A 27,664-nucleotide genomic window follows, 5' to 3' on the forward strand; every position below is an offset into this window, starting at 1 on the left:
AGGTGCAGTTCTACCACCTGCTTCTTCGATAGCCGCTCATGACTCCAATTTGGTAAATTGTGATGTTATCCCCGTTTTATCAACCACGTCCTTTGTTGGTGAACGAGCCAGAGACTGTGCATGATTCGGGGGAAAAAAAAAAGGACTGTAGCCTGATCTGCAAACTCCTCTGGCGTGAAAAATAATGCGAGTACAGTCAAACTCGATTTAATGGAAACTGATTTAACGAAAATCCCGATTTAACGAAGATATCTGCCTTTAACGAAGATTTAACGAAGATAACTGACTGCGAGCCAACGGTAACACCGTGCAGTATCTTCCCAATTTTTCCAAACTACGCGGTGCGAAATGTGAGTTTTAAATATTTTAATTCAGGAGATTTCGCCAGCGGTAGAAAGCCGGCCCATCGACCTGGTGTCGGCAGCGTTGCCGCGTGCCAACACCGGGACAAATTATGGTTGCCCTTAATCTGCTGCGACAGTTTGTCGGAACACATGAGAAAAAAGAAACGCACAAAAAAATCCCGCAGATGTTCTTACAAACCGCAAGCAAGCAAAGATCAGCGACGTCTTTGCTGGTAAAGAAATTTAGTCTCCTGGGACCCTTCTTGGCGAGGTAAAATTTTCGTTGCTTCTTATCATACGTGCTGTCGGTGTCGGTGGTCGCGCGGGCCGCAATTTCAATGAAGCAGCATAGCATAGGGGACAAGCTGGTATTGCGTTTAAAGATGACATAACAGTAAAGCTTCCCTGGTCCTTCGTTCAGGTTGGCTGTTACGTCCTTTCAAAATATGATTTCATTTTCGGCGCATTTACGCTTCGCGAATATGATGCCGCGGTACTTCCTTGATACCGCGACACCATATAATAATAGACTTTATCAGATTAAGTGACTGAGACGCCTTCATCGATTTAACGAAATACTTCGCGGCTCCCCTCAACTTTGTAAATCGAGTTTTAACTGTGTAATACATTCTGCATGATATTTGGTCTCCCACCCTTTCCCATGCCACATAAAGCCCTCCAAACGGCCTGTTAGTCGTATCTGGGCCTAAACGACAGCACCAGTATTCCTACCTCTTGTGCGCCAGCTGCTTTTCATAACGGCGTACCTGTAGAGTCACTCGGTTCCCCTCAATTTTTCTTAGCACGTCTTCAGGATGCCGAACAGCCTGTATCTCGGCCTTTTTTCGGTGTGCCAAAAGTTGCGGAAAGTGAAGGTCGGGTATTGGCTGATCTTCGTTCACGGTCTTATTTATTGTGTGATCCTTGAGTATCGTTTGAAGGATGGGCGCATTCGGACTAACTGATGAGTTTTCAGTTGAGCATGGGTTCGGGTCTCCTGGGTCTTGTCAAGCTTCTAGCTTTAAGCTCAGGAGTCCTTTCCTAATCTGCAAAAATATGTATGCATGTATGTATGTATGTATGTATGTATGTATGTATGTATGTATGTATGTATGTATGTATGTATGTATGTATGTATGTATGTATGTATGTATGTATGTATGTATGTATGTATGTATGTATGTATGTATGTATGTATGTATGTATGTATGTATGTATGTATGTATGTATGTATGTATGTATGTATGTATGTATGTATGTATGTATGTATGTATGTATGTATGTATGTATGTATGTATGTATGTATGTATGTATGTATGTTGCCATAATCCATCCTAACGCATTACAGAATCCTTCCTTCAAATTTTCTTCATTTGTCCCAAATTAGAATCTATATGCTAATGGAAGCTGGTCACTACCCCGCGCATCTAATTCTGCCTGCCATGGCGATACATCAGGGCCCTTCCTCCACATCAAATCTGGCGAGTGTGAGGTGCAAGCATGGTGTAAGCAGTGTAAACTCCATTCTTGTGAAGGCAGTGTGAACTTTATCAGCCCTTTTGGAATCATAATCATATCCCCAAACAGTGTGCGGAGCGTTAAAATCTCTATTAGTATCTGAGTTCCAGGGTATAAATGAAGAATATGTCTAACCCATCCAAGATTAATTAATCTGTTTCTGGGACTAGTGTACACGGACACTAGTATCATAGGCGTTTTGTTTGGACACTTAAAGTACCGCAAGTCAAGTGGCGTTTGCGGAATGATGGCGTTAATATAGACGCAGCTTTTCCTGGCGTTCTGTCTCTGCTCTTATTTTTTTTATCAGGAATGGAAGGGCGCTGATACCCATATTGTTAATGGACACAATCTGTTATGTCCCTGAGTACCGTTACCGTAATCATTCTGCAGTCTTCTGTGTCGCAACCGCGACTGTTTCCCCCCTTTCTTCACAGCACAGTTTACCCGCCATGTGGTTGCAACTACAACTTCTGCACAGACGCGGACAGAGCGTCCGAAAGGCCGTACCCTATGACAACAAAAGTTGCACGATGCTTGAAGGCATGCGGGACTAAGCTACGCGTGGTCATGTGACCAGTGATGGCCGTGCGCCCCATCCGGAGACGACAAAGCGCGACGCACGAAAATGGCTAGTCACATGATCTGCTACATCACTTACGACGTTCAACCGGCCAACGGGTCATAAATAACTGTACTGTAAAATACGAACGATAAATTTGGCGCGCTAAATTTGCATGTGACGTTTGGAAAAATTGTGTCAGTTTGCCAAAACACCCCATAATGCAAAATCTGTGCATGCCAATTACACTGGCGCGCTTACACCAACCATTCCATTTTCCCTCCATTCTTTAAGGTGCGCACCATTCATTATAGGGAACTTAAAGAAATAATTAAATAATATCACTCCGATAGATGCGGCCTATAGCTTCTGTGGGCAATCGCAAAAATAGCGTAGGAATGAACGTTGTCTTCATTTTTTTTTGTTTTTGTTTTAGCATCACTAAAGTTTCCGCTCTCTTTCGATCGATGCAAGCGTACGTATGCCACCTGCCTGAAGTGACAGCTCAAGCCGCGCGCTGTCTAGGCTGATGGCTGTTGGCTGATGGCCTGCCATTGCGACAGAAGCAGCGTAGGGTTCGGTACTTCAGCCTCCCCGTCGTCGTGAGTGCAAGCTCGACCGCTCATTTAACGATTTCCTCGCGCCGAAGGACACGTAGATTAGGCCGCCAGATACTTTTTGTTTATCGCGCGCCGTTCGCAGTTTCCGTCGGCTGCCGCCGACCGGTGCAACAGCCGCGTGCCGCGTGTGCCGCGCGCGCTGTGACGACATGCGCGCCCTCCTGTCACGTGACAGGAGCTGTCCAACGACGTTGCGAACTAGAATAAGCGAAACCAGCCCGGGGCAGAGCATTCAGAGGACATCAGCCTCACGCGTGCCGACGCTCGTTCGAGTCGACTAACGTTCTCTCTTCGAAGGCAGGTCGGTGTGGCAACAAGCGCAGCAGTCTAGCTCCGAAGCCGCCGTTCTGTTCGCCCCTCTCCGCAGTTCTCCGAAGATGCCGCCAAACAGGAACCCGCCAATCAAGTACACACAAGTGAGTGCACCGAGCAGGCGATTCGTGCGGCGCTTGCTGGGTAGCTGTGAACGCGCGCTGGAAGCGAAAAATGAAATGCGGCATAATTGCGTACGTTGGGCGACAAGAATATAGTTGACCAAGCTGTATTTTCTTCTGGTTATAGCCCCGGCGTTTCGTCTGTGACTATAAAAGTCATCATACGTAAAGCCGTGTAACGTACATACGTGCAGTTGGCAGTCCATACTCACCTGCGGCTGCTTGCAAAAGCTTCCAATCAAATAATCGTTTGAGAAATGCTCTGGTGAATCATGCAGAAATTATGTTTGTGCCATTATGATTATTGAAACCTGTGCGCGGTCGACATGCGCGTTTTCGAGAGAGTGAATATATTCTCTCCACATTCGTTAAGTATATGTGAGGAGAATATTCCAGCTCTCTTGCCTAATTCAGCAATAATAATAATAATAATAATAATAATAATAATAATAATAATAATAATAATAATAATAATAATAATAATGCCTGCCTAATTCAAGGCATCATTTCAAAAGCTGTAGGTGGTGTATTGCTGTGAGCTAATTTATTTGTCAACATATTCTACTGGTATGGGATTGCCTCTTAGGTCATTAGAGAGTAATGTACTAACTGACATTGTCCTTTAATTCGGTATAGTCTTGAATAGCTCAACCTCCTCTTACGCCTCTTATTGCTCTTCTCAAATATTCTGGGCACTTGTAGCAACAGTGTGCCTACAGAAGAGACAATGTGTCTCCTGCAGTGTGCGTTCTGAATACTCTGAGGGTTATAGGCAACATTCAACATGAGTACCTTTGAAAATAGAAGGCGAGACAGTCATCACCACAGTGCAGTTTGTAAATCACTGTATGCAGAATGTGGAGGTTGTGTGTAAATTTGGATACTGCCCAGAGTGTGTGCTTCTTTTTTTTTTATTCTACTTTTTACTAAATTATTTTACATGTAAAAGAATTCCTCCATTGTTTCTTTTACAGCAAAAGATGTGACAAAAATAGCCAGAAAGATGCAATATATAGCTTCGAATATCTGCAAAAAAGCATTCCGCCAGAAATGACTTTGGACAATATATACTGGCTATGCCCATAGTGCTCTAATGTCATTCTCAACTATGAACACAGTGATGGGAGAGTATTTCTTGTGATTAGGCACTGGCACATTCGCTTTGCTTAAGAGCAAAGCAAATATGGCAGTGCCTGATAACAAGAAATACTCTCCCATCACTGTGTTATGTATGGTATGTAGTTGAGGTGTTGCTTCAAGAAATGCTGCAGGGTTAGCATTGTGGAAAAGTTGTGCAGTTAGTCATTGTTTTGTGCAGTGTCTGCATATAGCATTACATTGTCCTGCTCTATCGTATGCCCTGATTCTCTGGAGCTGATGTTATTTTATTTATTTATTTATTTTTTTTTTTGCTGGTTCCACTTACAGTGCTCTGCCATTTTGGCAAAACCGTCTTGGAAAATTTTCCCGCCTTGACCGGTGGGAAAATTTCCAAGACGGTTCCGATAAAGTTGCAGAACACTGTATAGCCATTGGTGATGTGTTGCACGTCATATTAAGTGTAACTACACATTATATTAAGTGGAACTGAAATCACAAGCTATATCTATTATATTTTTAAACTACAGACCAGTGAAGTGTCCTAAGCTAAGTGTCAACACTGTGACTGAGCAGGATGAATCTGCCATGCGCGGTATTGTGTGATGAAAAAACTGATATGCAGACATGGGGTGCACTGCTTCAGCTTTATTAGTAACAGCCGCATATGATTCATGTAAGGTTGTTCAGCTGATGTGCTTACCTTGGAAGAACTTGCTTCAAAAGCATTGTGCAGTGTGTTTAATTGGGCGCTTTGCCTCCATGGTTCCAACAGATCTTTATAAACAACGAGTTTGTGAACAGCACAAGCAAGAAAACATTTCAAGTGTTGAATCCAGCTACTGGTGATGTTATAGCAGAGGTTCAAGAAGGTGATAAGGTATGTAAACACTTCTTTTGTGGAGTGTGGAATGTGAAGTTCAACGTCCCAAAATTCCATCTGGGCTATGAGGAGGAGTGAAAGGCTTCTTATTAATTTTGGTCACCTTGGGTTCTTTAGCTCCTCCTGATACACAGCACTTCGGGGTTTTTTGTATTTAGCTCCATCACGATATGGCTTCTGCAGGCAGAACTATATCCCACGTAGTAAATGGGCTCAGCTGAACACCACAACCATATGTCACCACGGCAGCATGGAAGCATGTTTTGAAATATTTGGCTGAATGCTATATGAGAGAAATGTGATAAAGCGTGCAGTGTGTTCCAGCTACAGCAATAGCAAAGATCTCTGTTCAGTCATGATTTGACTTATTTACAGAGATTATACATACAAAGTGTTTCGGCAAATACTTTCAAAACTTCCTAGAGATAGTGAGTTTGAAACAAATAAAAAAAGAAACCTTTTGAGGAACATGCTATAACTTGCAACAGGTGCACTTTATTACATATTCATTGTATTTATGTAGGCATTTACATAAATTCCCTATTTGACATCTAGTTAACACTGGTGAGTAGTTTGAACTGATACTGCCATATCGGTTTTTGAAATGAAAAAAAATCATTCTTTAAAAAAGCTCTGCAGCGCGATTAAATCTGGCACTTTTTTGCGCACGAAAAAACCAAATCGAGCACAGGGGAGGCACGCAAAGCTCAGCATAAATGAAATGTGCTGATGACGTTACAGTGCTTACACGGTAGCCAATTTGAGTCGTTTGCCTCATTGTACCATATCGTGCACTTTCTTTTGCTTTGTTTCTCTCAAAGTTGGTGATGACCATTCTTTTCCTTGTTCCAAGCGGCGAAGCAAAGGAATCCACATGATGCAGCACAGTAGCATAGGTAGTTTGAATAGGTGTCATAATCGCTGGAAGTCAGCAATACGTCAACAGATTTCATGTTTGTACTGCTTCCTGTGCGTCTCATGCTCAGTTTAGCCTTCTTTCCAGTGGGAAGCACCAGACTCCTTGTTCAGCAAAGCTTTCGAGAGTGAATTTTTGTTAATTTGAATTTATATGGCATTTTCTTCATCCATGGCTTCCGACTGGTTATTGGCACTAACCATAACTGAGTTAACCGAATGTTATTTCGTGAATTTTAGTTAATTAACTGTACAATTAAAATTATTTTTCTAAGTTACATCCATCACAGTTGAGAACACATTCTTATGATAGAATATAACTTTTTTTTTCTCAAACTCCCTATATTCATGAACTTTTTATAAAGTACTTGGTGCCTCAAAAGTTAAGGCAGTTGCATATCGTAGCGAGAAAATATATTGTAGCAATTTATATCATGCATTACCACAAATATTTTTATCCACTTGATTTCACTTTGCTAACTTGTAATATACACTATTTTTCTTTACTTTAGCTGGACGTGGACAAAGCAGTGAAAGCAGCAAGAGAAGCCTTCAAACTTGGTTCAACATGGCGGACAATGGATGCTTCAAAGAGAGGCCTGTTACTAAATAAGTTTGCTGACCTCATTCAACGTGACAAGGAATACTTGGCTGTGGGTTAAATTTCATTTGCGCTAGCACACTAGAATGGTTCCTCAAAATTAAAGGTCCAATTACACACATGTAACTTCGATGCATGCACTGACAGGCAAAATGTACAACCATGCACTTATTTCTTTTATATCTCAAACATTCTTGGACCCTATAGCTACAAGAAATGTCAGGGTGCAAGAAAAAGAGTGCTTAGCATGCAATTTATGCATGAACCAATACCAATGCATGTTTGCACATGTTTTACTGCATACATTGCTATTTGAAGGAAAAAAAAGTGTTTATTGCATTGGCTTCTCCTGACCGTATTACCTTAAGGCTAGGTTTTCATGTCTTACCATTGCAGCCTTAGCAGTTAACTAAGTGAACCATAACCAAGTGCTGCAGCTAGTACTGGGCCGCCATGTGAGCTTCCTACATCGTTTTTTTTTACTTATTTAGTTGATAGCATGGACCTGCTGTCAACTTTTGCTGCATATTTAATTGATACCAAGCACCACTCATTGGCAATTTTTCAAGAAAACTGCCTATAGATACATTGTAGTGCCAATGTTACGTTAATAATTGTGGCTTAAGAAAGTTAAATTGCTCTTTTTTCTCATTACAAATTGTGAGGATATAGTTATCATATTCCTACAGATTTAGTGGCATTTTCCTCAACAGTTTGATATCACAAATACATCTCAGTGTAATAAAGTTTCTACAGAACCACTGTGTAAGTGTGCATTCACGAGCAGATTTTCACTCACGCACATGTTCTGGAATTTGCAGAGCCTTGAAGTCCTAAACAATGGGAAGCCATACGAGGAGGCTCTATTTGACATGGATTGCTCTATTGATTGCATTCGCTACTATGCTGGCTGGAGTGATAAGATCCATGGCAAGACCATCCCCATTGGTATGTAGCCTGTGAAGCAAGGAGTGCATATATTGTGCAACTCTTGAGCATTGCACATTCAGTAGTTGTATGACAAAAAAAAAGAAAAAAAAAAAGAAAATGTGCCTTTGTAGGAATTAACTGTAAAAATATTTTCTATTCATTGTACATTTGCCTTGAACTGAGGTAGATTTTAAAGGAAGCGGAGTGGTGGCAGAGTTATAGCTTGATGTGTGCAGCAGTGCATAAGGGGAACAATCAAGCTTTGACTTAAAGGGACAGAACACTGTACCCTAAATGTCTAGTTTTTTTCAGCGAAGCAGAAAGCTTGCTGTCTAAATTGGATGATTCTAAACACTTTTGTTATAAAGACTGCAGAAAATCTTTATTGAGAATTTTTTAGTCGGTGCATGCACCCATTTTTATGTAGTTAGATGTTGAAACAATTACCTTTGAGCATGGTGCCGGTAAAAGTGTTGTACCGAGAACTACTATAAATCTCATTCGATAGTAATTAAACATTTTCAGCGTAGCACAGTGTTCACTCCAGTCTGCACATTCAAGGCTGTTACAGCACAGGGACGTACGTGTCATTGACAAAAGCTTTAGCACAATGTGGTTACTACTTCATCTGAAAATTTCAGAACAGCGTCAAATTAAAATGATAAACCCACATTTCTTGGATATTGCAGTGCTCAATGTGTACCATATGGGGCAAGGTCTTTTAATTCCACAATAATCTCTTGCTATATTTTGGCCAATGTTCTGCCCTTTAAAAGGCGCACTAGAGGGAATTTTGAAGGAGTCTTTTAATTCCAGGAATTCAATCTACACGCTCCAAACATTCTTATAAACTTTAAATTATTGTCCTTTCTTGCAGATTTTACTGTTAAAATCAGATAAAACGCCCCGGCTATCGTCTTTTTTTGCTCACCACGGAAAGGAGGAAGAGTCGCCTAACACACAAGGTTCATTACGGCAATCCCTTGGCAGCATTGCTGCTCTGCCATTGTTGGAGTAACATGTGGAGTCATATTGTGAACATAGTACGCTTGCACTAGGCTTGCATTTCAGTGACATGCTCTCTTGAACCACAAATATGTAGCTTTTCTATCAAAATAATATTTATTAGCATTGTGTCCAAAAATACCAATAAATATTACTTTGGATGTCTTCACACATTTAAGGATTGTTGTTGGCCACTGGAGAGTGATGAGGTTGAGCGTCACGAAAACAAAAAGTGTGGGCATATTTTTATTGCCGTGGGCTTAATTTAGGACTATGTTGTCTGTAACTAAAACAATTTATTCATAGAAACTGAGAAAAACAAGATAAAAGTGAAAATGAAATTTTGCAGAATGCTGTTGTCGCATATTTGGCTCGCAGACCACCGGTCAGTGGTTCGAACCTCGTTTATAACCTGAAATTTTTCTCTAAGCAAAATCATTTCCTTCACAAAGTTAAATCATTTGAGACATGTAGCAACTTTTCATTTGCATAATGTGTTTTATTTACTTTCACTACACGCATGACATCATGTTTAACTCAACCACTGTGGAATGTTTGAAATTTTCGTGTGAGGTCACGTGGCTGTGACATCCATGACCCTATCGACCAATCAGGATTTTTTTTTCTGCTGCAAACTATGCTGGTGAAGGTGATGCCAAATCTTCTGTGACATGGGGCCTTTGCACAATTGTTTAAAAGCACTTGGACTCTGGTAGTGAGAGGACTTTTATTCACATGATAGAATTAGACATGGAGGTGCTTTCTTTAAATTTTAAAACTCGCATGCAGACGGGAGCTTTTGAGACATATTAAAGAGCCAAGATGAAAAGTAGTATTTCTCTGCTGCTGCTGTCCATGGTAGCTTCCATTTGTGAGAGCAGCGAATGCAATTCCCGAACACATTGCCGATGCTTACCAAGAGATTTTTCCACTACAGCAAGTCCCTGCATTTTTACTCTTGGCATAATTTACAGTAAAATTTAATCTCCGAATGTTGTCTCAAAAAATACTGTACGATTTTTATTACCCAAGTTCTCAAATATATGAGACTAGGCTAAGAATGTCAATTAGAAGTATGGTAACACTAGTGTTGCAAAATATGGATTACGTTTCTCTAGCAAACAAAAGCTTGGCTCATCATAAGTTAAGACATCACTTGTTATGCTTAAAATGAGAGCAATAATGAGTTACAGGCTGCTTTGCCAGAGTTCATGCATTGCTTTAAACTTTACTGCCTACCTATACCTTAACAAATGGGTCAGGTGGCAGGTTTTAGCGTCAATACATAGGTCACATGTAGCTAAGTATTTGAATGCACATTTATGTTTCAGATGGAAACCACATCAGCTTTACCCGGCACGAGCCGATTGGCGTATGCGGACAGATCATTCCAGTAAGTAATGTGTACAGTGCACAAATGCGACGATAATTTTTCATGAAAGACGAAAGAATAAGTTTTTTTTTGCACCTTGTTCTGTGCTATACAGGGTTGAAGTTGAAGGGTGCAAGCTGAAAGTCCCTTACACTAGAAGCTCTCTACACATTGCAACAATTAATGCACACCCTTCTCTCCTTCCCAGTGACTCACTAAATTATTAAGACGAGCCTTCTGCAACACATTCCAGTGGAACTACCCTGTGCTTATGGTTTGCTGGAAGCTGGGACCTGCCCTGTGCACTGGGAACGTTGTGGTGTTGAAGCCTGCTGAACAGACTCCCCTGACAGCACTGTACTGTGCCAGTCTCATCAAAGAGGCTGGCTTCCCACCAGGAGTTGTCAATGTGATTCCTGGCTATGGTCCAACAGCAGGTGGTGCTATAGCCAGCCACCCGCATGTTGACAAGGTGGCATTCACTGGCTCTACCGAGGTATGCTCAGTGCTGTGACCTGTAACGCTTTGCTGAAGCCTGCAGGTGTTTTTCACATTTACTTGTATTGAAGCTGTTGGTAGCAATTGGCTTGGACCTTGGCGGTCAGATCAGCCCGTCTGGCACAGACTATGAAAGCCTGTTAAGAGCATTTTGCTCAGCATGGGTCTGAAATATACCAGAAAAGGTGTGCTGACAACATAGCTGTCCCATTGAAGGCCACTGATTTTCTTGCCATCCTTACAGATCCGACAGTAAAATCAAAGCTGAGGGATGGGTAGTGCTGCTGTGCAAGGTTTCTTGCAACACCCTGGAGGCAGTATATTGTTGCATCCTCTCACATGTGTCACCTTTTCTAACTCGTAACGTAGTGAGTACAAGGAAAGGGAACACAGGACCTCATGCCAAAGCCCCCCTTCAGGCAATTCACGGTGGACATGCTCGGAAACACTTGTGCAAAAGTGGTACAGTTTTTTCTGCTTCTTGCCCTCCCTTCTCCGGCAACTGAAGTGAAATGTGTCTCAGAGGAATCTCACAGTGACAAGTGCTTCACTTGTGTCCAGTGCCACAAGTAATGATAGTCCTAAGGAAGGAAAAAATTGTTTTACAGGCCAGCACCAACAAAACATTCAAAGCACAAATGCAGCAAAAATATGGAGCAGCAGCAGAGTGACACAACGAGCCGTAGTCAAGAGATCTACGGTGGTGTATGTTGCAGGCAAAACAAATCACGAACTTTGTTTGGAAGACTATTGTCATCACCTTGCAACACACCTCAATGCACATTGTGGGCTAAGATTCACTGCCCACATTCTTGATAAGTAGTGTAGTGTGCTTCACCCTCACATTTTGGTTTTGCCAAGAATTTTTTGTTTCATGCCTTAGAACTGGGGGTGTGCAAATATTCATAATTTCAAATACGAATCGAATATGCTTGATTCATATGCGTATTTGAGGAAATGATATTCAGAATTTTTGGAATATTCAAAAATTACTGAATCCGTGGAAAATTTTCGAATTCACCGCAGTTTCACTGCACTGCGTGCTTCGCCACAATGCTTGGCATGGACTGTGCAGTGAAGCGTCCTCAAAACTTTTTGGAGCCTTTTTTGTGAAGTAGGTGCTAGTGTTCATCAGATAAAGTCACTATGATGCAAATGGTTTTTGGGAGTTTTTCCAGGCCCATTAGATAATTTGAGCTTTCGGTTAATTCACATATTTTTTCTGGTCCCTCAAAAACTGAATTAACATGACGCGCTTTATTGTATTCAGTAGCAATATGATAGCTGCACCCGGGTTCATGCAGGTCCTTCCCGTATAAAAAACTTGTATACACTTCTGTGCAGTTCTAGTTTAATTTAATTTGCAAATTACCATGGGAATTCTGGAATAAACAAGACAAACAGTGTTTGCTATTTTTTAATTTTTTTTTTCACTGATCAGATATTCTATACTCAATTTGATATTCGAAGGCATTTTTTTTTTCGTATTCATATTTGAAAATTTCAATATTTGCATACCCTTGCTTGGAACTAATAAACAGACTTTTCTGTTGATGTGTGTTCTTATTTTTAAGCCTAGCAGTGACAGTGGCATTTTAATGTAATTACTGTGCCTTTGGCCTTCAGATGCTAGTTCTGGTACTTGCTGCTGTAAGGGCAGTGCTCACAATAGTACTTGCAATCACATGGCATAGGTTCGCATTGAAAGAACGTTTCTTGGTCTCTGGCTTTGCCCAATAGCTATTTCAGAAGTGTGATACAGATCAGTGTTTGTTTTTTTTTCATAGGGATACATTTTCACGGTAGAGCTCACTAATCTGCAAAATTCATTTTGTTGGTGCTTGAGAACGGACGTACAGTTCACAGTGCTAGAGGATCACTCAAGTGAAAGTCCAATTGGAACAGTTATTTGGCTCCTCATGTACCCTTGACTGAATATTGTACAGAGTGTATAATTCATGTAGGTGCTACAGGTTGCTCATAAAAGAACTGTCAAGCTTAATTCCTTCACCGAAATTGAGGCATAACAAATGAAAACAAATCCATCATTTTCAGGTTGGAAAACTTATCCAAGAAGCCGCAGGCAAATCGAACACAAAGCGAGTTACCCTGGAGATGGGTGGGAAGAGTCCATTGGTTGTCTTCGATGATGCTGACTGCAAGTATTCCTCCAGTTTGTTTTGAACTGTCTTTCCCAGTCTATATTGCGTGTTACAATAAGAGAGTGAAAACCTTCAATGGAGCTTATTCACAACAATCTTAACAGCAGCACAGTAGTAGTGCCGCAAGTGCGACTGCAGTGCTAACGATAATGAACTTTCATTAAATAACAAAGGTGAGTACTGAGCAATTTTTTCCACCATTTCAGATTTGTCAGAATGTTTATTAAGAAAGCTGTGCAGCATCAGGGGAAGCACTTAAGGCAAAATTCGTGAAAAGAATCTACCCCTTCGCAAATCTTTTCTTGTTCAGCTGTAAACACAACAACAGGTACAAATGGTGGAAGACGAGGCACATATCTGGGGTTGCACACACATACGTTGACCCTCTCCTGCAACAGCCAAAATCTATTAGTGCCACATGCAGCGAGATCACCCATGCTTCAGTATTCCTGAATATACATATCATGCTTGAGGTTTAGCTCTTGGACGAATTCTTTAATGAAGCTGTTTTCTGGCTAAAACTGCGATTTTGGCTAGTTATTGATTTTTAAAATGTTTAGTATTCTTTTCTGTCTTCCACCAAGCATTGCCCTTCAAACATTTTTTTGTTCCCCCACCTGCCTTTAAATAGGTCACTTACACCGCATGCATTATCTGCTCACAGCGAACTTCATTTTGAAACCTTTCTCATCTCAAGTAATTTCATGTGACTGGAATTGTTTTTTTTTTGCGTGTGTGATATCTCACTGCTTGGTAAAGCTAATTGTGGCTTGTTCTGCCAAGCAAGAGTGCTGTTACAAAGGGTAAGGGTAGGTTACGTCATGATAAGCAAAGTTTTCCCGACAAGGCCAAATAAAGAACCCACCTTCCTCACCCTGTGGTGGTTACAAAAGCCTTGATTTTAAAATGTACAAAGCTGGCACAACAGCATGTCATGTTTCTGCATATGCCTTGCTTATGCTGCCATAGGGAACATTCCATTTCTGAGCACCTGTGCTGCTCAATGAGGCAAAGCATTAACGCTCGCTCATGACTTCTAGAAATCTGGCAATGGAACTGCAGGGGGTACCGCCAAAAACAGGGACTCCTAATGCAGTTTCTACTCACGCAAGACTCCACACCCGATATAATAGCTTTACAGGAAACTAACACAACACCGACACTCAGGGGATATACATGCTACGATACCGGACGCACGGCAACCCTGGTGAGCAAAAAGTTGGTAACCATAGCCCATGACCCGATTCCCAACACGAAAATTGAGCACTTAGTGACGGAAATTATTCCCAAAAAGAAGCACAAGGAAAAGAGTGTCTTTCCCGTAAACCTCTATAGCCCGCCTCACCAGCGGGACGCGAATTTTCATACACTCTTTCTAGGGGCCAGCAAACTTGCTAAAAGCAATACGCTGCTCATTGTAGGTGACTTTAACGCTCGCGGACAGCAATGGGGATACCCCACAAATAATCAGAAAGGTATATAGAGGTTGAGGATGTGGCGGAAGCGATCCAATGTACCCTCTTAACAGACGAAACTCAACCCATGCGCCTTGGCAATTCTGTCTGCCAGGATACGTGTCCGGACTTAACTTTTGCCAGGGGGGCGAAACATGCAACGTGGGAGACTCTGCTGGAGAATCTAGGCAGTGACCATTATATCTTGAAGATCACGATAACAGCCACCAACATCAAGCGCAAGCTCGGCACGGCCAAGATCACCAACTGGCCGGCCTTCCGCAAGGCATGCACGGACCTGGAAGGGGGGATTACTTCCATAGATGATTGGTGTCAACAACTCAAAGACATCCAGAAGCAGTACACTCAGGAAGTGGATCGCACCAAGCAAACACCAGAGGTGGACCCTTGGCTCCTCAGGCTATGGGAGGCATGCCGAGGGCTCGCCAAGCGCTGGAAGAAGCAGCGCTTTAACAGGAAACTCAAGCTGAAGATTGCAGAAGTCGCCAAGATAGCGGAGGAGTACGGAGCCCAACTGGTCAGGCAGAGCTGGCAGCAGTTCAGTAGCTCGCTGGACGGCACCCTCAGCACGGCCAAAACGTGGCGTATACTCAAGACCCTCCAAGACCCTATCCAAACCAGGGCCGAAAGCGGGAAAGCTATCCGCAGACTCATCCACACCTTCGAGGGTACGGAGGAGGAACTGTTAGATGAAGTAAAAGAGAAATGCTACAGCACGACCTTGCCTGCAGCATACCCGAAACTATACCTGGGAAGACCGAACACCCACCTGGACAGGCCGATCACCAGGAAAGAAGTGTTCGCTGCCATAAAGGTATGCACGCGCAACATGGCGGCAGGTGCAGACAAGATCCATAATGCACTCATACGCAAACTCAGCGACGGGGCGGTCGACCAATTGACAACCTTCCTCAATGGGCACTGGGCCGCAGGAACGGTTCCTGAAGAGTGGAAGCATGCAGAGGTCGTAATGATCCCAAAATCGGGTAAGAAACTCCAGATCGAAAACCTCCGACCTATCTCGCTCACCTCCTGCCTAGGCAAGCTCTACGAGCGTGTCATTACTCGGAGGCTCCAAAATTACATGGAGGACGAAGACCTGTACCCCCACAGCATGTTCGGCTTCTGAGCTCACCTCTCCACCCAGGACGTCCTCATACAACTCAAAGAGGAAGTCCTCACCAATGTCCCGAGCGCTGGCGAGAATGCGGTCATGGCCCCTGATATTAAAGGGGCCTTTGACAACGTTAGCCACGCGGCTGTAATGGAAGGCCTCGACAACCTCCACTGTGGCAAGAAGATTCACAGCTATGTGAAGGCCTTTCTCTCCAACCGAACTCGCTAGACAACTTGAGAAGATCGAAGGCATACAGCACGCCATGTACGCTGACGACTTCACGGTTTGGGTTACCTCCGGGTCGCTCGGCCAGAAAGAATGACTGCAAGCAGTGGCTGCCTGCGTAGAAGAATATGTCCGTGCACGAGGTCTCGCCTGCTCCACAGAAAAATCCGAACTCTTGCGAGTTCACAAAGGGAAACACAAAGAAGGGACCCTCAATGTCTCCCTCGAAGGACAGCTACTTTCCGAACAAGACAAGATACGAGTCTTAGGAATGTGGCTTCAGAGCAATCAGCGATGCGGCCATACCCTCGGCCTTCTCAAGCAATCGACCACTCAGGTCGCCAGGATGATCACGCGTGTGTCGCAGAAGCGGAGCGGTATGCAAGAGGGGGATACCCTGCGCCTGGTTCAGAGCCTGGTACTCAGTCGTGTGGGCTACGCCCTCCCGTATTTCAACCTCAACAAAGGAGAAGTGGAAAGTGCAGATATCATCATCCGCAAAGCTTACAAGACAGCCCTGCACCTACCAATGAACACCTCTAACGCAAAACTACTAGCTCTTGGCGTTCACAACACCTTTGAAGAGATCAAAGAAGCCTAACTGGTCACGCAGATAGCCAGGCTCCAGCAGACTCCTACGGGGTGCTCGCTTCTTAGGCGACTGGGGCTAGGTGCAACTGCGGAAATCGAGAATCTTACTGCGAGCATACCGGACGCAATTCGCCAGACGCTAAAGGTTAGCTCCCTTCCCCGGAACATGGACCCCAACTTGCATGTGGCCCGTAGAGCAGCCCAGGCGAAGTATGTACAAATAAATTTAGCTATAAGATCCACAACGATATACACGGACGCGGCTCCGTATACAGGAAGCTCGCATAACAGCGCAGTGGCGGTAGCTATTGATTCCAACCTAAAGGAACTAGCTAGCGCCTCAGTCAGGGAATGCACGGTAACCGAAGGGGAGGAGCTGGCCGTTGCTCTTGCGGTGGTAGCTGGGTATCGAAGCAACACGTCCCTTACCATTCTTACAGATTCGAGAGAAGCATGCCGTAACTACATGAATGGCTGCATAGGTCGCGCCGCGCTCAGGCTCCTCCAGAGCGCGACCCCATCAAAAGTCAAACACAACATCTACTGGGTGCCAGGACACACCGACATAGCAGGGAACGAACGCATCGATGAGGTAGCTCGAGGGTACACAAGCAGAGATTCCTCCCAATCAGACGATCTACCCAAGCGAGTCGGCCCTACGTACTCAGACATTCTGAACTACTATAAGGGGGGTATGGATCCGCTATCCGCCGCCTCATCGGGATCTAAAACAACAAGAGGCAGTGTACTGGCGAAGACTGCAGACAGGAACATTCCCTAACCTGCATATCCTAAGCAAAATTTACCCGTCACAATATCGGGACACCTGCCCATGGTGTGGTAGCAAACCTTCGTTATACCACATCACGTGGCAATGTAGAAATAACGATAGCTTTCGTAAAGACCCGAGTGCGGAACAGTGGGAGAGGCTCTCCAGCAGCGATTTGGATTGCCAACTAGGTCTAATCCAGCATGCCCAGCGAGCAGTGAAGCCCTGGAATAGGGGCGCCGACCCTGTGAGAAGACGAAAGCTGGACCTCTTCTGCTACTAGCACAAGTCCTTCCTAGAGAAACTAACATATTTCCTATCTATGACTTCTGTTTCACCTTGCTGTCCTTTGGCAACCACTGCATCCGCTGGGATTGTACTGACAGACACTTAATTTGCAAAGCTGATGGGGTGATGAAAGTGGGTTCATAAATAAGCACAAGCCATCAAAACATCAGGTGCTCACATAAGGTATGCACCTTGTTTATGATGCAAGTAAATTCTGAACACTGTGAAGCAGAAAAGAAAAGTAATGCAGCATTGATGCATCCATACCGAAAGTGAGAGAATATGTTTGGACATGCAGTGGACCAGGCTGTTGAGATTGCTCACGCAGCTGTATTTGCCAACATGGGTCAGTGCTGCTGTGCTGGCACTCGAACTTTCGTCCAAGAAGGCATCTACAAGGATTTCGTGGCAAAGGCCAAACAGATGGCCAAGGAACGGGTTGTTGGTGACCCCTTTGACGAGAAGACTGTACAAGGGCCACAGGTGGGCAGCTCCAATGAAAGTTTAAAAAGAGCTGCTATGCACTCCTTAAACTTTTTTGTTTCTACATTTCTCTTGCAAATGCTCTCAGTGAATACATAATGTTTGGTGGAATTTCAGCCATAATACAGCAAAATACAGTGGCCACCGTATGCATGGGATAGCACACAGCTTCACTAGTCATGGCTGGTGTAAAACAGCTGTGGCATCTAAGGCGAAGTTAAAAAAAGCTATATTATTGTTGAAGTAGATTTGCTATTAGGCAGAGTTCCCCGATCTTGAAGGTTACAGCATAGTATACTGCATGCGTTAGTACAAGGTTCTTATTTTTCTGCTAGAAAGACTGCTGCATGTAAAGTACAAATTAAGAGCAGTTTGCCTGTTTATTGTTCACTATCTTCACACTTTAATGTCACACGAGCTACATTTTATGTTGAGTGAGCATGTAAAAAAGCAAACACAGATCAAGTTAATAAATGAAGACAGGGACGGGTGTTAGACAATACATGCTAAAAACCACGAAGTTGAAGACTTCATGTCTTCCATGACTGTGATTTCAACATATGTGAAAAGCCCCTTATATAGTCTGAACTAATCTGAGGCCCTCCATTACAGCAAGCCTCATCGGCTGGGTATAACACTGGTATTAAAAACTCGTTTACACTTTTTTTTTTATGATAAGGTAAACTGCACCTGTCTGAACATTGACTGTAGTGATCCAATAAACCAGCAGACCAAAAAGCTAAGTAGATAATTAGTAGTGACACCTACTCATTGTTTAAGATTCCCTAAGCCTGCATGCTTGCCTCTTTCATTTCATTTACAGTTATGCCACTCATAAAATTCAATTTGGAGCAATGATTGCAGCATTAAAATTTCTAATATAGAGGAGTACTCCAGTTTTTTGAAATTTCCAGCCTGGAAGACATTAGAGCAATGAAATACCGATTTAAAAGCATGCTAAAGGATGTAGCCTTTAGTTTTCACATCTCTTAAATTGGCAGATGATGCTGATTGAGGTTGAGAGCGATATAAGAGTGTGCTGACCACTAGGCTTGTTGCTAGTAATGGCACAGAGGCACACCTGACAGGTCCTCAGTGCTACATATTATACTGTACAATTGAAGAAGAAACAACTTCGTGAAATATGTCACACAATGTTAACTTCCACCTTTCCCTACAAGATCAAAAGACTTAAATGTCTTTTACTTTAAGGGGGACATGGGCCTTGAAGAAACCTTTATTAATGCAGACAGAATCGTAAAATCTTCAGAAAGCATGTATTTTCATGTGCAGGTCCTATGTTCATTAAATATTGTGTAAAGCAACTTCTTGATCACTTGCATAATGTGTTAAATAAGTTTTGGGATGAGTCTTCAAAAGTTTTTGCTTCAGGGAACTTGCTAAAATGCATGCCATCGGTAGAGCTGCTAAGTCCGGTGCCATGATCTATAAGAGCATAAAAAATTTTCTGCACACAGTGCTAAAAGGATGGGCGTTACACACATTCATCAGAAAGCAGGGAAATATCCATCCTCTGTATGAGCTCTGCACTGCCCTGTCTTGCAGACAGCGAGCTCATTGTAAGGCTACCGATGCGATGTAATAGTATAACTGTGAATTGGATTGTTTACCATCGTACCCTACCATCACTTTAAGAATGCTGGTACTCTTGAGCCATAAATGAAATTGTTGCAGAAACTGCAGTGACTTTGGAGGTGGAAACTGAGGAATGGCTGGGATGTCAAGACATGCTGCTGCTACTGCATACTTGTCAGTCTTAGCTAGGAAATGCACAGAGGTTGCATTTGACCAACTTTGCTGGCTTAAATGATTCACTTTGGCCTTTTCGTAAATTTGTGAGGCTAGTGTATCTAGTACCGTGCAGAGGTTTAACAGTCAAATGCAAAGATGGATAAATTGCTGGTGCGCATACAACTGCAGAAAATGTCTTTCTTGCTAGGCACTGTGTATTGCTAGGAGCTCTGGTCGGACTGGTGACTTACAGCTCTTTCAAGATCCTACCTTCCATGAGGAGCATACTATACGCTGCTGTTACTGTCCAGTCAGTTTTGGTATTTCTCGTTCAGTAGCCTTTGTTCAAAATTGACAGTCATCACAATGTGACACATGTAGGTCTAAGCACTACACACTCAGAACTCCATGGGCCTCGCTTTCATGGCGGCAAGTTAAATGCCGCCATGAATTTTGCACATCTAACAGGACATGCGCATGCATGTTTGACAAATGTGCCAAACATTTACTCATTTTATGTCTAGACTCGGGAGCCAAAAGCCACTTGGCACTTACCAAAATGAACATTTCATCTAAATGCTGAAGCAGCCCTCTTGTTGCTACAGTATTTTTTCCAAGAAATTTCACATCATCATACAAGTTTAGTTGAATGCGTTTAGTCACTCTGTATTTTGCTCAGTATACGAACTGAAATTGATTTGAGCATCACATATCACTCTGTCAGCCCGTGACTTCAGTGGAGATGAGGCGGCGTTGGCGACAGCAGTGACTTTCATGGTGTAGGCAAAAGCTCGGGTCGTCTGCATTGGATGCGCGGCGCTTGCTGTGTTTTTGTCCATAATTCCCAATATTCCTGCAAGCTGTGGTATGGTTGGTTGCACCACGAGGCACACAAAGGAACATAGCACCTGTTTTCACATGTTTTTTGCGGTCAGACAAATATGAGAGCGATGGGCAGCAGCTTTGAGCGCGACAAGTAGACCCTCTGGCGACGGTTTAACTTCGCAGCTAACGTGCGTTGTACTTCTGCACTCAAACTTGATCAGTTTGTTTGCAACTCTTAATTGTCGTGACTGCTTTTCGGCCACACGATGAATAGCACAATAACAAACGTTTGCAGCTCGTGCACGTTTTGTTGTATATAATACATCAAGTTAAGAAGCCGCACTGTGAGTTCCATTCACTTGTGCCCGTATGTTCGCACGGAAAAGGACACAAAAGCTGCTGCGAAGGCAACTGCTGTTAGTTTGAGCGGTCATTCCAGCACGATATTGCCGAAACAGACCCGAACTTGTGAAGCAGCTTTTCTCTGATATCACTTTCGCGAGTTTTAACAAGTGACTCCTCATCATCAGCCCTATAGAAAGCGAGTAAACATTGTTAGGATCCGGGTAAAGTCACGCAGCATTATTTCTCAAAACTTTCTTTTTGAAGGTCATTAAGATTTTGACGAACGAATTAAATATCCACGTATAACGTAGTTCTGATCAAGCAGGATATATTTAAGTATGGTATATATGGTACATGGAATTTAATGTCCCAAAGTGTAATTGGCTATGAGGGGAGCAAAATAAGCAGATAAGATGACGCACTTTTGAATAAACAGTTTCAGAGTATATTAAGAAAAGCTTAACAGATTGTGCAAATTTCGCTGGAAGCGATCGTGTAGAATGTTGCATTTGTGTTCGTGCACCTCTCCTAAAGACCAAAAACAAACAGAATGAGAACATTCTTACGGGCCTTCATGTATATATTAACCTATGAATGACCTTGGCTACGTCTGTACAATGAAACAGACGTCAAATGTCTTTTTATCGAGCAGGATAAAACATTGGCAGCGCGCACTATAGGCGAATATGTTACAAAGAACTAAAAGATTGAGTTCTTATTCAGTGAAATTCTGACTTAAGTTGCCGGTATACTGAGCTAGAGATATGATTTTTAGTTCGCTATAGTTGTCGGTAATATATTGTTTTTTAGAGTGAAGGTACTTGGAGCATCAGAAAGCCCATTAAGAGTTGTCACATCAAAAACACACTTCCTCTCATTTATTCGTTGTCGTCCTTGCATGCGCTAGCAGTAGGCATGGGAGTTGAACAATGTTGGCTGTTAGTTCTTCATATACATTCGATTTATAGTTTTCATTTAACTCAGTCACCCATCGTAGCAGCGCGCTGCTGAGGCCACGGAGAAGGAAGCCAATTCAGCGCTCTTCGTAAGGCAATTCCAGAAGTAATCGGCTGATAAAGTGCTGAACTACTCTCCAGGCATAAACAAAACTATTTCTATGCACAAGCGAAGCTTACGCTTCAGAATATTCGCACGCGTGAACTGGTTTCGAAGGCAGCGTCGCTTGGCGCTGTGCAGGCACGCTGCGTTTTTGCTTACACCCCATGTTGCTGCTGATCGCAGCGCCACCTTTGTTTACAAACATGACGCTTGTCTATAACCTTATGCAATGAATGAACCCACCACATCAGCCATGGTGTTCAGCTAAGCTCACAGTTGTAGAATTGAATAGCAGCAAAATGCGAAACATCCTGCGTGCTGTGTTTACAGTGTTGCTGCATGTTAAAGGTCAGCTGGTCGAAACTAATCTAAAACTCTCCTCTGTGACAACTCTCTCTGCCTCTTTTGTTCCTCCTCTCACAGCACTGTTTGGGCATCCATGCCAAAATGAGACAGTTACGGCACCTTTACTCATACAACCAGCTGTATGATTATTATCATTATAGCACCTGTGACCTTACTGATTTTATCATCAATTTTTTTTTTTCTCTAAGATTGACAAAGAGCAGTATTGCAAGATCTTAGACCTGCTGAAGTCTGGCAAGGAGCAAGGAGCCAAGGTGGAGTGTGGTGGAGATGCTGTACCAGGAAGCCGGGGCCTCTTCATCCAGCCGACAGTGTTCTCAGATGTGCGAGATGATATGCGCATTGCGAAAGAAGAAATTTTTGGGCCTGTTCAACAGATCTTGAAGTTTAAGACACTGGAGGAGGTGATTGAGCGCTGCAACAACACCACATATGGACTGGGATCAGGTGTCCTCACCAAGGACATTGACAAGGCCATGATGTTTGCCCAGGGCGTGCAGGCTGGCTCTGTTTGGTAAGCACTTGCTCCATCTTGGAAGTAATACTGCGTCAGATTCTCCACATCTAGTATTCTCACCTGCCGCTTTTTTCCCGACTGATGACCTTGGCAGTTCTTTTAAAGCATTGGTTGACGATAGAGTTCTTGAAAAACCTCTCATAATCAGAAAGGTGACTGGCCTGCGTGCAGCCAGCACCCAATTATTCTCAGGCTGCTGCTGCTGTTCACGAGGTTTACATTGCTTTACCAACCAAAACTGTTCATTTTGTAGTAACAATAACATGTCCCGTTCTTTACACTTACTGATGCTGCCATCTTGGCAGTAATGATGTTAACAACAGCATCAAAGTGGCTATGTAATAAGGGAGCAACACAGGCTGTATAAAAAATTAAGTGCACTAGACTGTGATGCATGCCACATAGATGCAGATCTTGCAAGCTTGGTTATTCCATTCTTACAGGATTAATTGCTATGATGCAACAACACCACAGACTCCTTTTGGGGGCTTCAAGATGTCTGGACAAGGACGTGAACTGTAAGTACTTCAACATTACAGCCATCTGAGCTTGCTAACTGAAACAAACCTGTCCATTTCAGTGGGTATGCTGGGATCAACGAGTATGTGGAGATAAAAACCGTAAGTAGCCTATTTTTCGCATCACACTGCAAGGCAACAGCATTTGCAATGCTACCATGCCAATTTTTATTGTTAAATATTTCTTGTATGCAACAGCTTTTAAAAAATGGCCTAATCAATTTTTGTAGTAATCAGATCAGTGTTGCCGTTAGTGGCTATTTTGCACCCTGTCTGGTGGTGAACATTTCAATTTGGCGCCCTGGCTACTTCAAATGTTCCTTCTGGCGCATTTACTAGCCATTTTTAGTAATGGGAGATACAGTAGCAAGCAAGCGAAGACAACCCATTACAGTCGATCCCGGATATATCAAATTATTGCTTATATCAAACTCTCAGAATATCCCCTTCAAAATCCCATGCAATAGTATAGGAGCCGTGTTCTCATTTATCGAACTCCCACTCAGTGGAACATTCAATATATCGAATTCGAGCCGTGCCCTTACAAGGTGTGCATCTCTTAATGACGACCCTACAATCATTTTTCGCGCGCAGAGCTGGGTCGGCTGTGCAACCTTCGGCACCTATGGCTGCACTAATGCTGTAAAGCTGCTTGATGAGGTGAACATCAAGGCCACTTACAAGTGACGTTCTATTTGGCATAAATGCAGCACTGCTGTCGTGCAGAAAAGCCAGAGCTCAATGCAATGATAGGTGTGCGGTGAAGCCAGCTTAGCTGACTTAAAGGGTTGCGGTGGTTGCCACATGGTCTGCTTCACTGCTGAAGGAAAATGAAGAAATCAACTGTACCCTATTTTACCTGCATTAATATAGCACTTATAGTGTGCTGGTAAGAGAATTACACCCGTTATGGTGAGCGGCGGCATTTCCCAAAGCACCGTCTGTAGCAGCTTTCACGTGAACCCCACGGTAAATGTTCCATGCGGTGCTGCTAGACGTGAGGTACAAGCAGCATGAGCTTTGACGCTTCGACCTGACTTGACAAAATATTTAGAGTATGTGCTCGCGCCCAGGGAATGGTTTGTGTGAGTGCGCTTTTCTTTTTGGCATCTGGTGCGATGTGACACTTGGCATGCGTGTCGCTGGTGTGCAGCACGCCACTCTAGGACACGTGCCTCTAGCTTGGGTACGCCGTATAGACGCTTTTGTGTTACAAAGGAGCTTAACATGTGTTATATATCAAATTATCGATATATTGAATCATTTCGTGATCTCCTTCGAGTTCGATATATATCCGGGATAGACTGTATTTCCAAGCTTGGCTGTCCTGGTAGACGATGTGTGTCGAATCCATAACCATGGACGAAATCATGCGCTCGCCTAGAGCGCCTACATATGCACACAGCATCACTTTGAAGACGTGCTTGTAGGAGCTTGTAGGCTTCGTATTCGAGGTTGACACAATGCGTCATCTGAGGAACACTGTACGTACATCTAAAGTACTTTCTCCATGAGGATCACACATGCAGAGCTCAGTGACTGCACAAAGTGGTTACCAAGGGGGCGGTGGCCACCACAAAATTTTGTTGGCCCACAGAAAAATGTGGCCAGAACTTCATTCGGACTCCGAGGAGAAAAAGGTTTCATATCCTAGTGCAGCCCTCATTTGCCTCATCGTGGGCACGTGAAGCGGTTCCTGCTGCCTTTTGTTCATTTATGTTTATGAAAAGTGATATGTGCAAAGGCAACATGACTGTCCAACAGTGGTGCACTCTAACACGTTTGAGTTTGTTGCATGAAGGGACATTCGCGGTGAATGACATTATCCTGTGTGCACTGAAATTTCTGTCATTGTCAGTTTCTTTCAGTTTATTCCCTGTGTCAGGAGTGGAAGCAGGCTTGAGCATTTTGGAGCAGCTCAGGGAGCAGTAATAATGCTGTTTTGGAGCAGCTTTAGAGCATGTTTTTAGGATCAAACGCTTTTAATAATTGCAATTTTCTATTCCTGACATACAAAAAATTCATTTTGATTCCTTTTTTGTATGCATCTCTGACAAGGCAAGACAAACAGCCAAAACATGTGCAGATGCTTAAACTATCACGACTGACCTGAGCAACAATTTGGAACAACACTAGCAAATTGAATGCTTTTTTCCATGCTTCACGTCTGAAAATCAAGTCTGATTAAAAGCTTCTGACCACTTGGTAGATTCAAACGTGGAGTTTACCTAAGCACTTTGATGCACTCGAGGACCACCACTAGTTTGGAATTCACATCACTGAGCAGCACATTTATGCTATCTTGTACACATCGTTTTCGATCCTGTGCTTGTCGATAAATTCCTTAAGTTCAAAACGTTAACGATATGCCCTGTATGGCTTTCCAACACTCTTAAGAAAATTTATAGTGATTTGCACCTTTGTGGCATCGCCCTATAACGCTTCAAGTATGCTTTTTCCTGATGTAGGTTCGGCAAATTTGATTTTAACAATTAGAACAACTCGTGTAGTTCATTACAGAAAGAAAAATTTCCAAGGCCCACTGAGTGGTAAATCTAAGTTCTGCTAAATTTGATGGCAAAAAATTAAGGTTTGGAGCAGTTTCGGAGCAGTATTGCATTGTGGAGCAGGATGGAGCAGGGAAAGCAGTTTGGAGCAGAATGAAGCAAATGGAGCAGTGCTTCCACCCCTGCTGTGCTCTTTATGCTGTTCTAAAATGCTATTATTCATTGTTCAATAATAAAAATCGTATTTACAATATCGGTTCTGTTCTATTCGGCTACAAGTTTTGTGCTAAGCTCAAATGGCATGGCTACATTTGGCTACTTTTAGCTTGAGTTCTGGCTCCTTTTAGTAGCTGCCCAATGGCAACCCTCAATCAGAAGTCCACCTGGCATCTAAGGCAGACCAACCCTGACGTACAGCTGAGTTTCATCCAGTTATGTACATAATCATGGAGGCCTTGGAATATGGTACTTCAGATGCCAATACAGTACTTTGCACCAGCACATTAAAGCACATAAAAAGCTGTAACAGTGGTACAACAAACTTTGTTGTGGTCCCACGTATATTTCTCGTATATTAATGGTACTTGCTCACTTCTTCCAAAAGCTTGTAATTACCAAAGAAAATTATCTTCCCATTCACCTTATGAAGACTGATAAATTAACTCGTGTGCTTTTCTTCTTCTTCTTTTTTTTTTTTTTTCAGATTACAATGAAGGTTCCTCAGAAGAATTCATAAGCTCACGTTTCTTCTCTAAACCTCAGTAAACATGCAAATAAGCTGGTTTACTGGTTTATAGTCACAACATACTTCAGACAAAAAGTGATTTTCACTGCCGCAAAGTTGAAACATAATTAGTGAGAAGTTTTGCATAACCACCATTGTATATCCATTTGTAAGCTTTTTTTTTACACGTGTTCACAACTTTTCAATAAATGTGAGTGACAGTTATTTGTGTTGAACCACTTTGATTTTTGTTCTTTACAGTAGGGGTGTGCGAATACCAAATAGTAACTCTCGAATTGAATATCTAGAAAGAAACCCGAATATAGAATTGAACAATTCAAATATGTAACTTTGTTCAGCAGAGCTAATCACACACAGCACCTTCAAGGGACCAAGAAAAATATTCGAATAATGAATGACCATAAAAAAACTTCCAAGAACTCATTGCATCACAGTAATTTTATGTAATGAATATATGGATGCATATACATTGGAGATGAAAGCTAAGCGACAGTCAAAAAAAGAAGTCTCCAACTATAGGCCTATCTCACTTACATCCATACCGTGCAAAGTAATAGAACACATTTTATATAAAAAGATAACACACTTATCGGCAAACAACTTACTGGCTTTAGAACAACATGGGTTCAGTAAGGGCTTATCTTGCACGACACAACTTGTTGAATTTTATCATGACCTTGTATTTAATCTTGACAAGGATGGCCAAATCGATTGCATTTTCCTGGATTTTCATAAGGCATTTGATACTGTTTCGCACCCATTGCTTTTAAGAAAACTTGCTGCATTAAATATTAATCCTACAATACTTGCCTGGATCGAAAGTTATTTATCTTCCCGCCGACAGTGCGTGGTATTAAATGGAATGAAATCTAGTTTTGTAGATATAACATCAGGTGTCCCACAGGGCTCAGTTTTAGGACCACTTTTGTTCTTAATACATATATATAAATGACATTTGTGCTGGAATCAATTCCAGTATACGGTTGTTTGCCGATGATTGTGTTTTATATAGATAAATTAGAAATCAAGACGACGTTGCCCAGTTACAAAGTGACTTATCATGTGTTCTAAATGGAAAATGAAGTTAAATACTGAAAAATGTGTTCATGTTACATTTGCACGTAAAAAAACATAAGTTAG

At 42.7% G+C, this 27,664-nt stretch overlaps 1 protein-coding gene across 1 annotated transcript; it reads left to right on the forward strand.

Annotated features, from left to right (window-relative positions):
* The first annotated feature begins 3,254 nt into the window (after positions 1-3,254).
* On the forward strand, positions 3,255-26,728 carry LOC146203736 (aldehyde dehydrogenase, mitochondrial-like). Its single transcript, XM_084588912.1, has 12 exons — positions 3,255-3,460; positions 5,352-5,456; positions 6,887-7,027; positions 7,797-7,923; positions 10,242-10,303; positions 10,536-10,778; positions 12,836-12,938; positions 17,706-17,890; positions 22,426-22,751; positions 23,198-23,272; positions 23,335-23,374; positions 26,483-26,728. Exons 1-12 carry the CDS (start codon positions 3,422-3,424, stop codon positions 26,513-26,515), a joined length of 1,479 nt encoding a protein of 492 aa, XP_084445038.1. The 5' UTR covers positions 3,255-3,421; the 3' UTR covers positions 26,516-26,728.
* Positions 26,729-27,664: the final 936 nt, after the last annotated feature.

This window comes from Amblyomma maculatum, chromosome 1, assembly GCF_055883805.1.
Source record: "Amblyomma maculatum isolate TAMU_Amacu chromosome 1, ASM5588380v1, whole genome shotgun sequence".
Lineage (NCBI taxonomy): Eukaryota > Metazoa > Arthropoda > Arachnida > Ixodida > Ixodidae > Amblyomma > Amblyomma maculatum.

What these genes read in the sequence shown, in the direction of transcription:
- LOC146203736 (XM_084588912.1), top strand. Translation starts at nt 3,422, where the DNA reads ATGCCGCCAAACAGGAACCCGCCAATCAAGTACACACAA. An exon ending in TGGCAAGACCATCCCCATTG is followed by an intron (nt 7,924 to 10,241) that starts GTATGTAGCCTG and finishes TTTATGTTTCAG; the next exon opens with ATGGAAACCACATCAGCTTT. An exon ending in TCTGGACAAGGACGTGAACT is followed by an intron (nt 23,273 to 23,334) that starts GTAAGTACTTCA and finishes TGTCCATTTCAG; the next exon opens with TGGGTATGCTGGGATCAACG.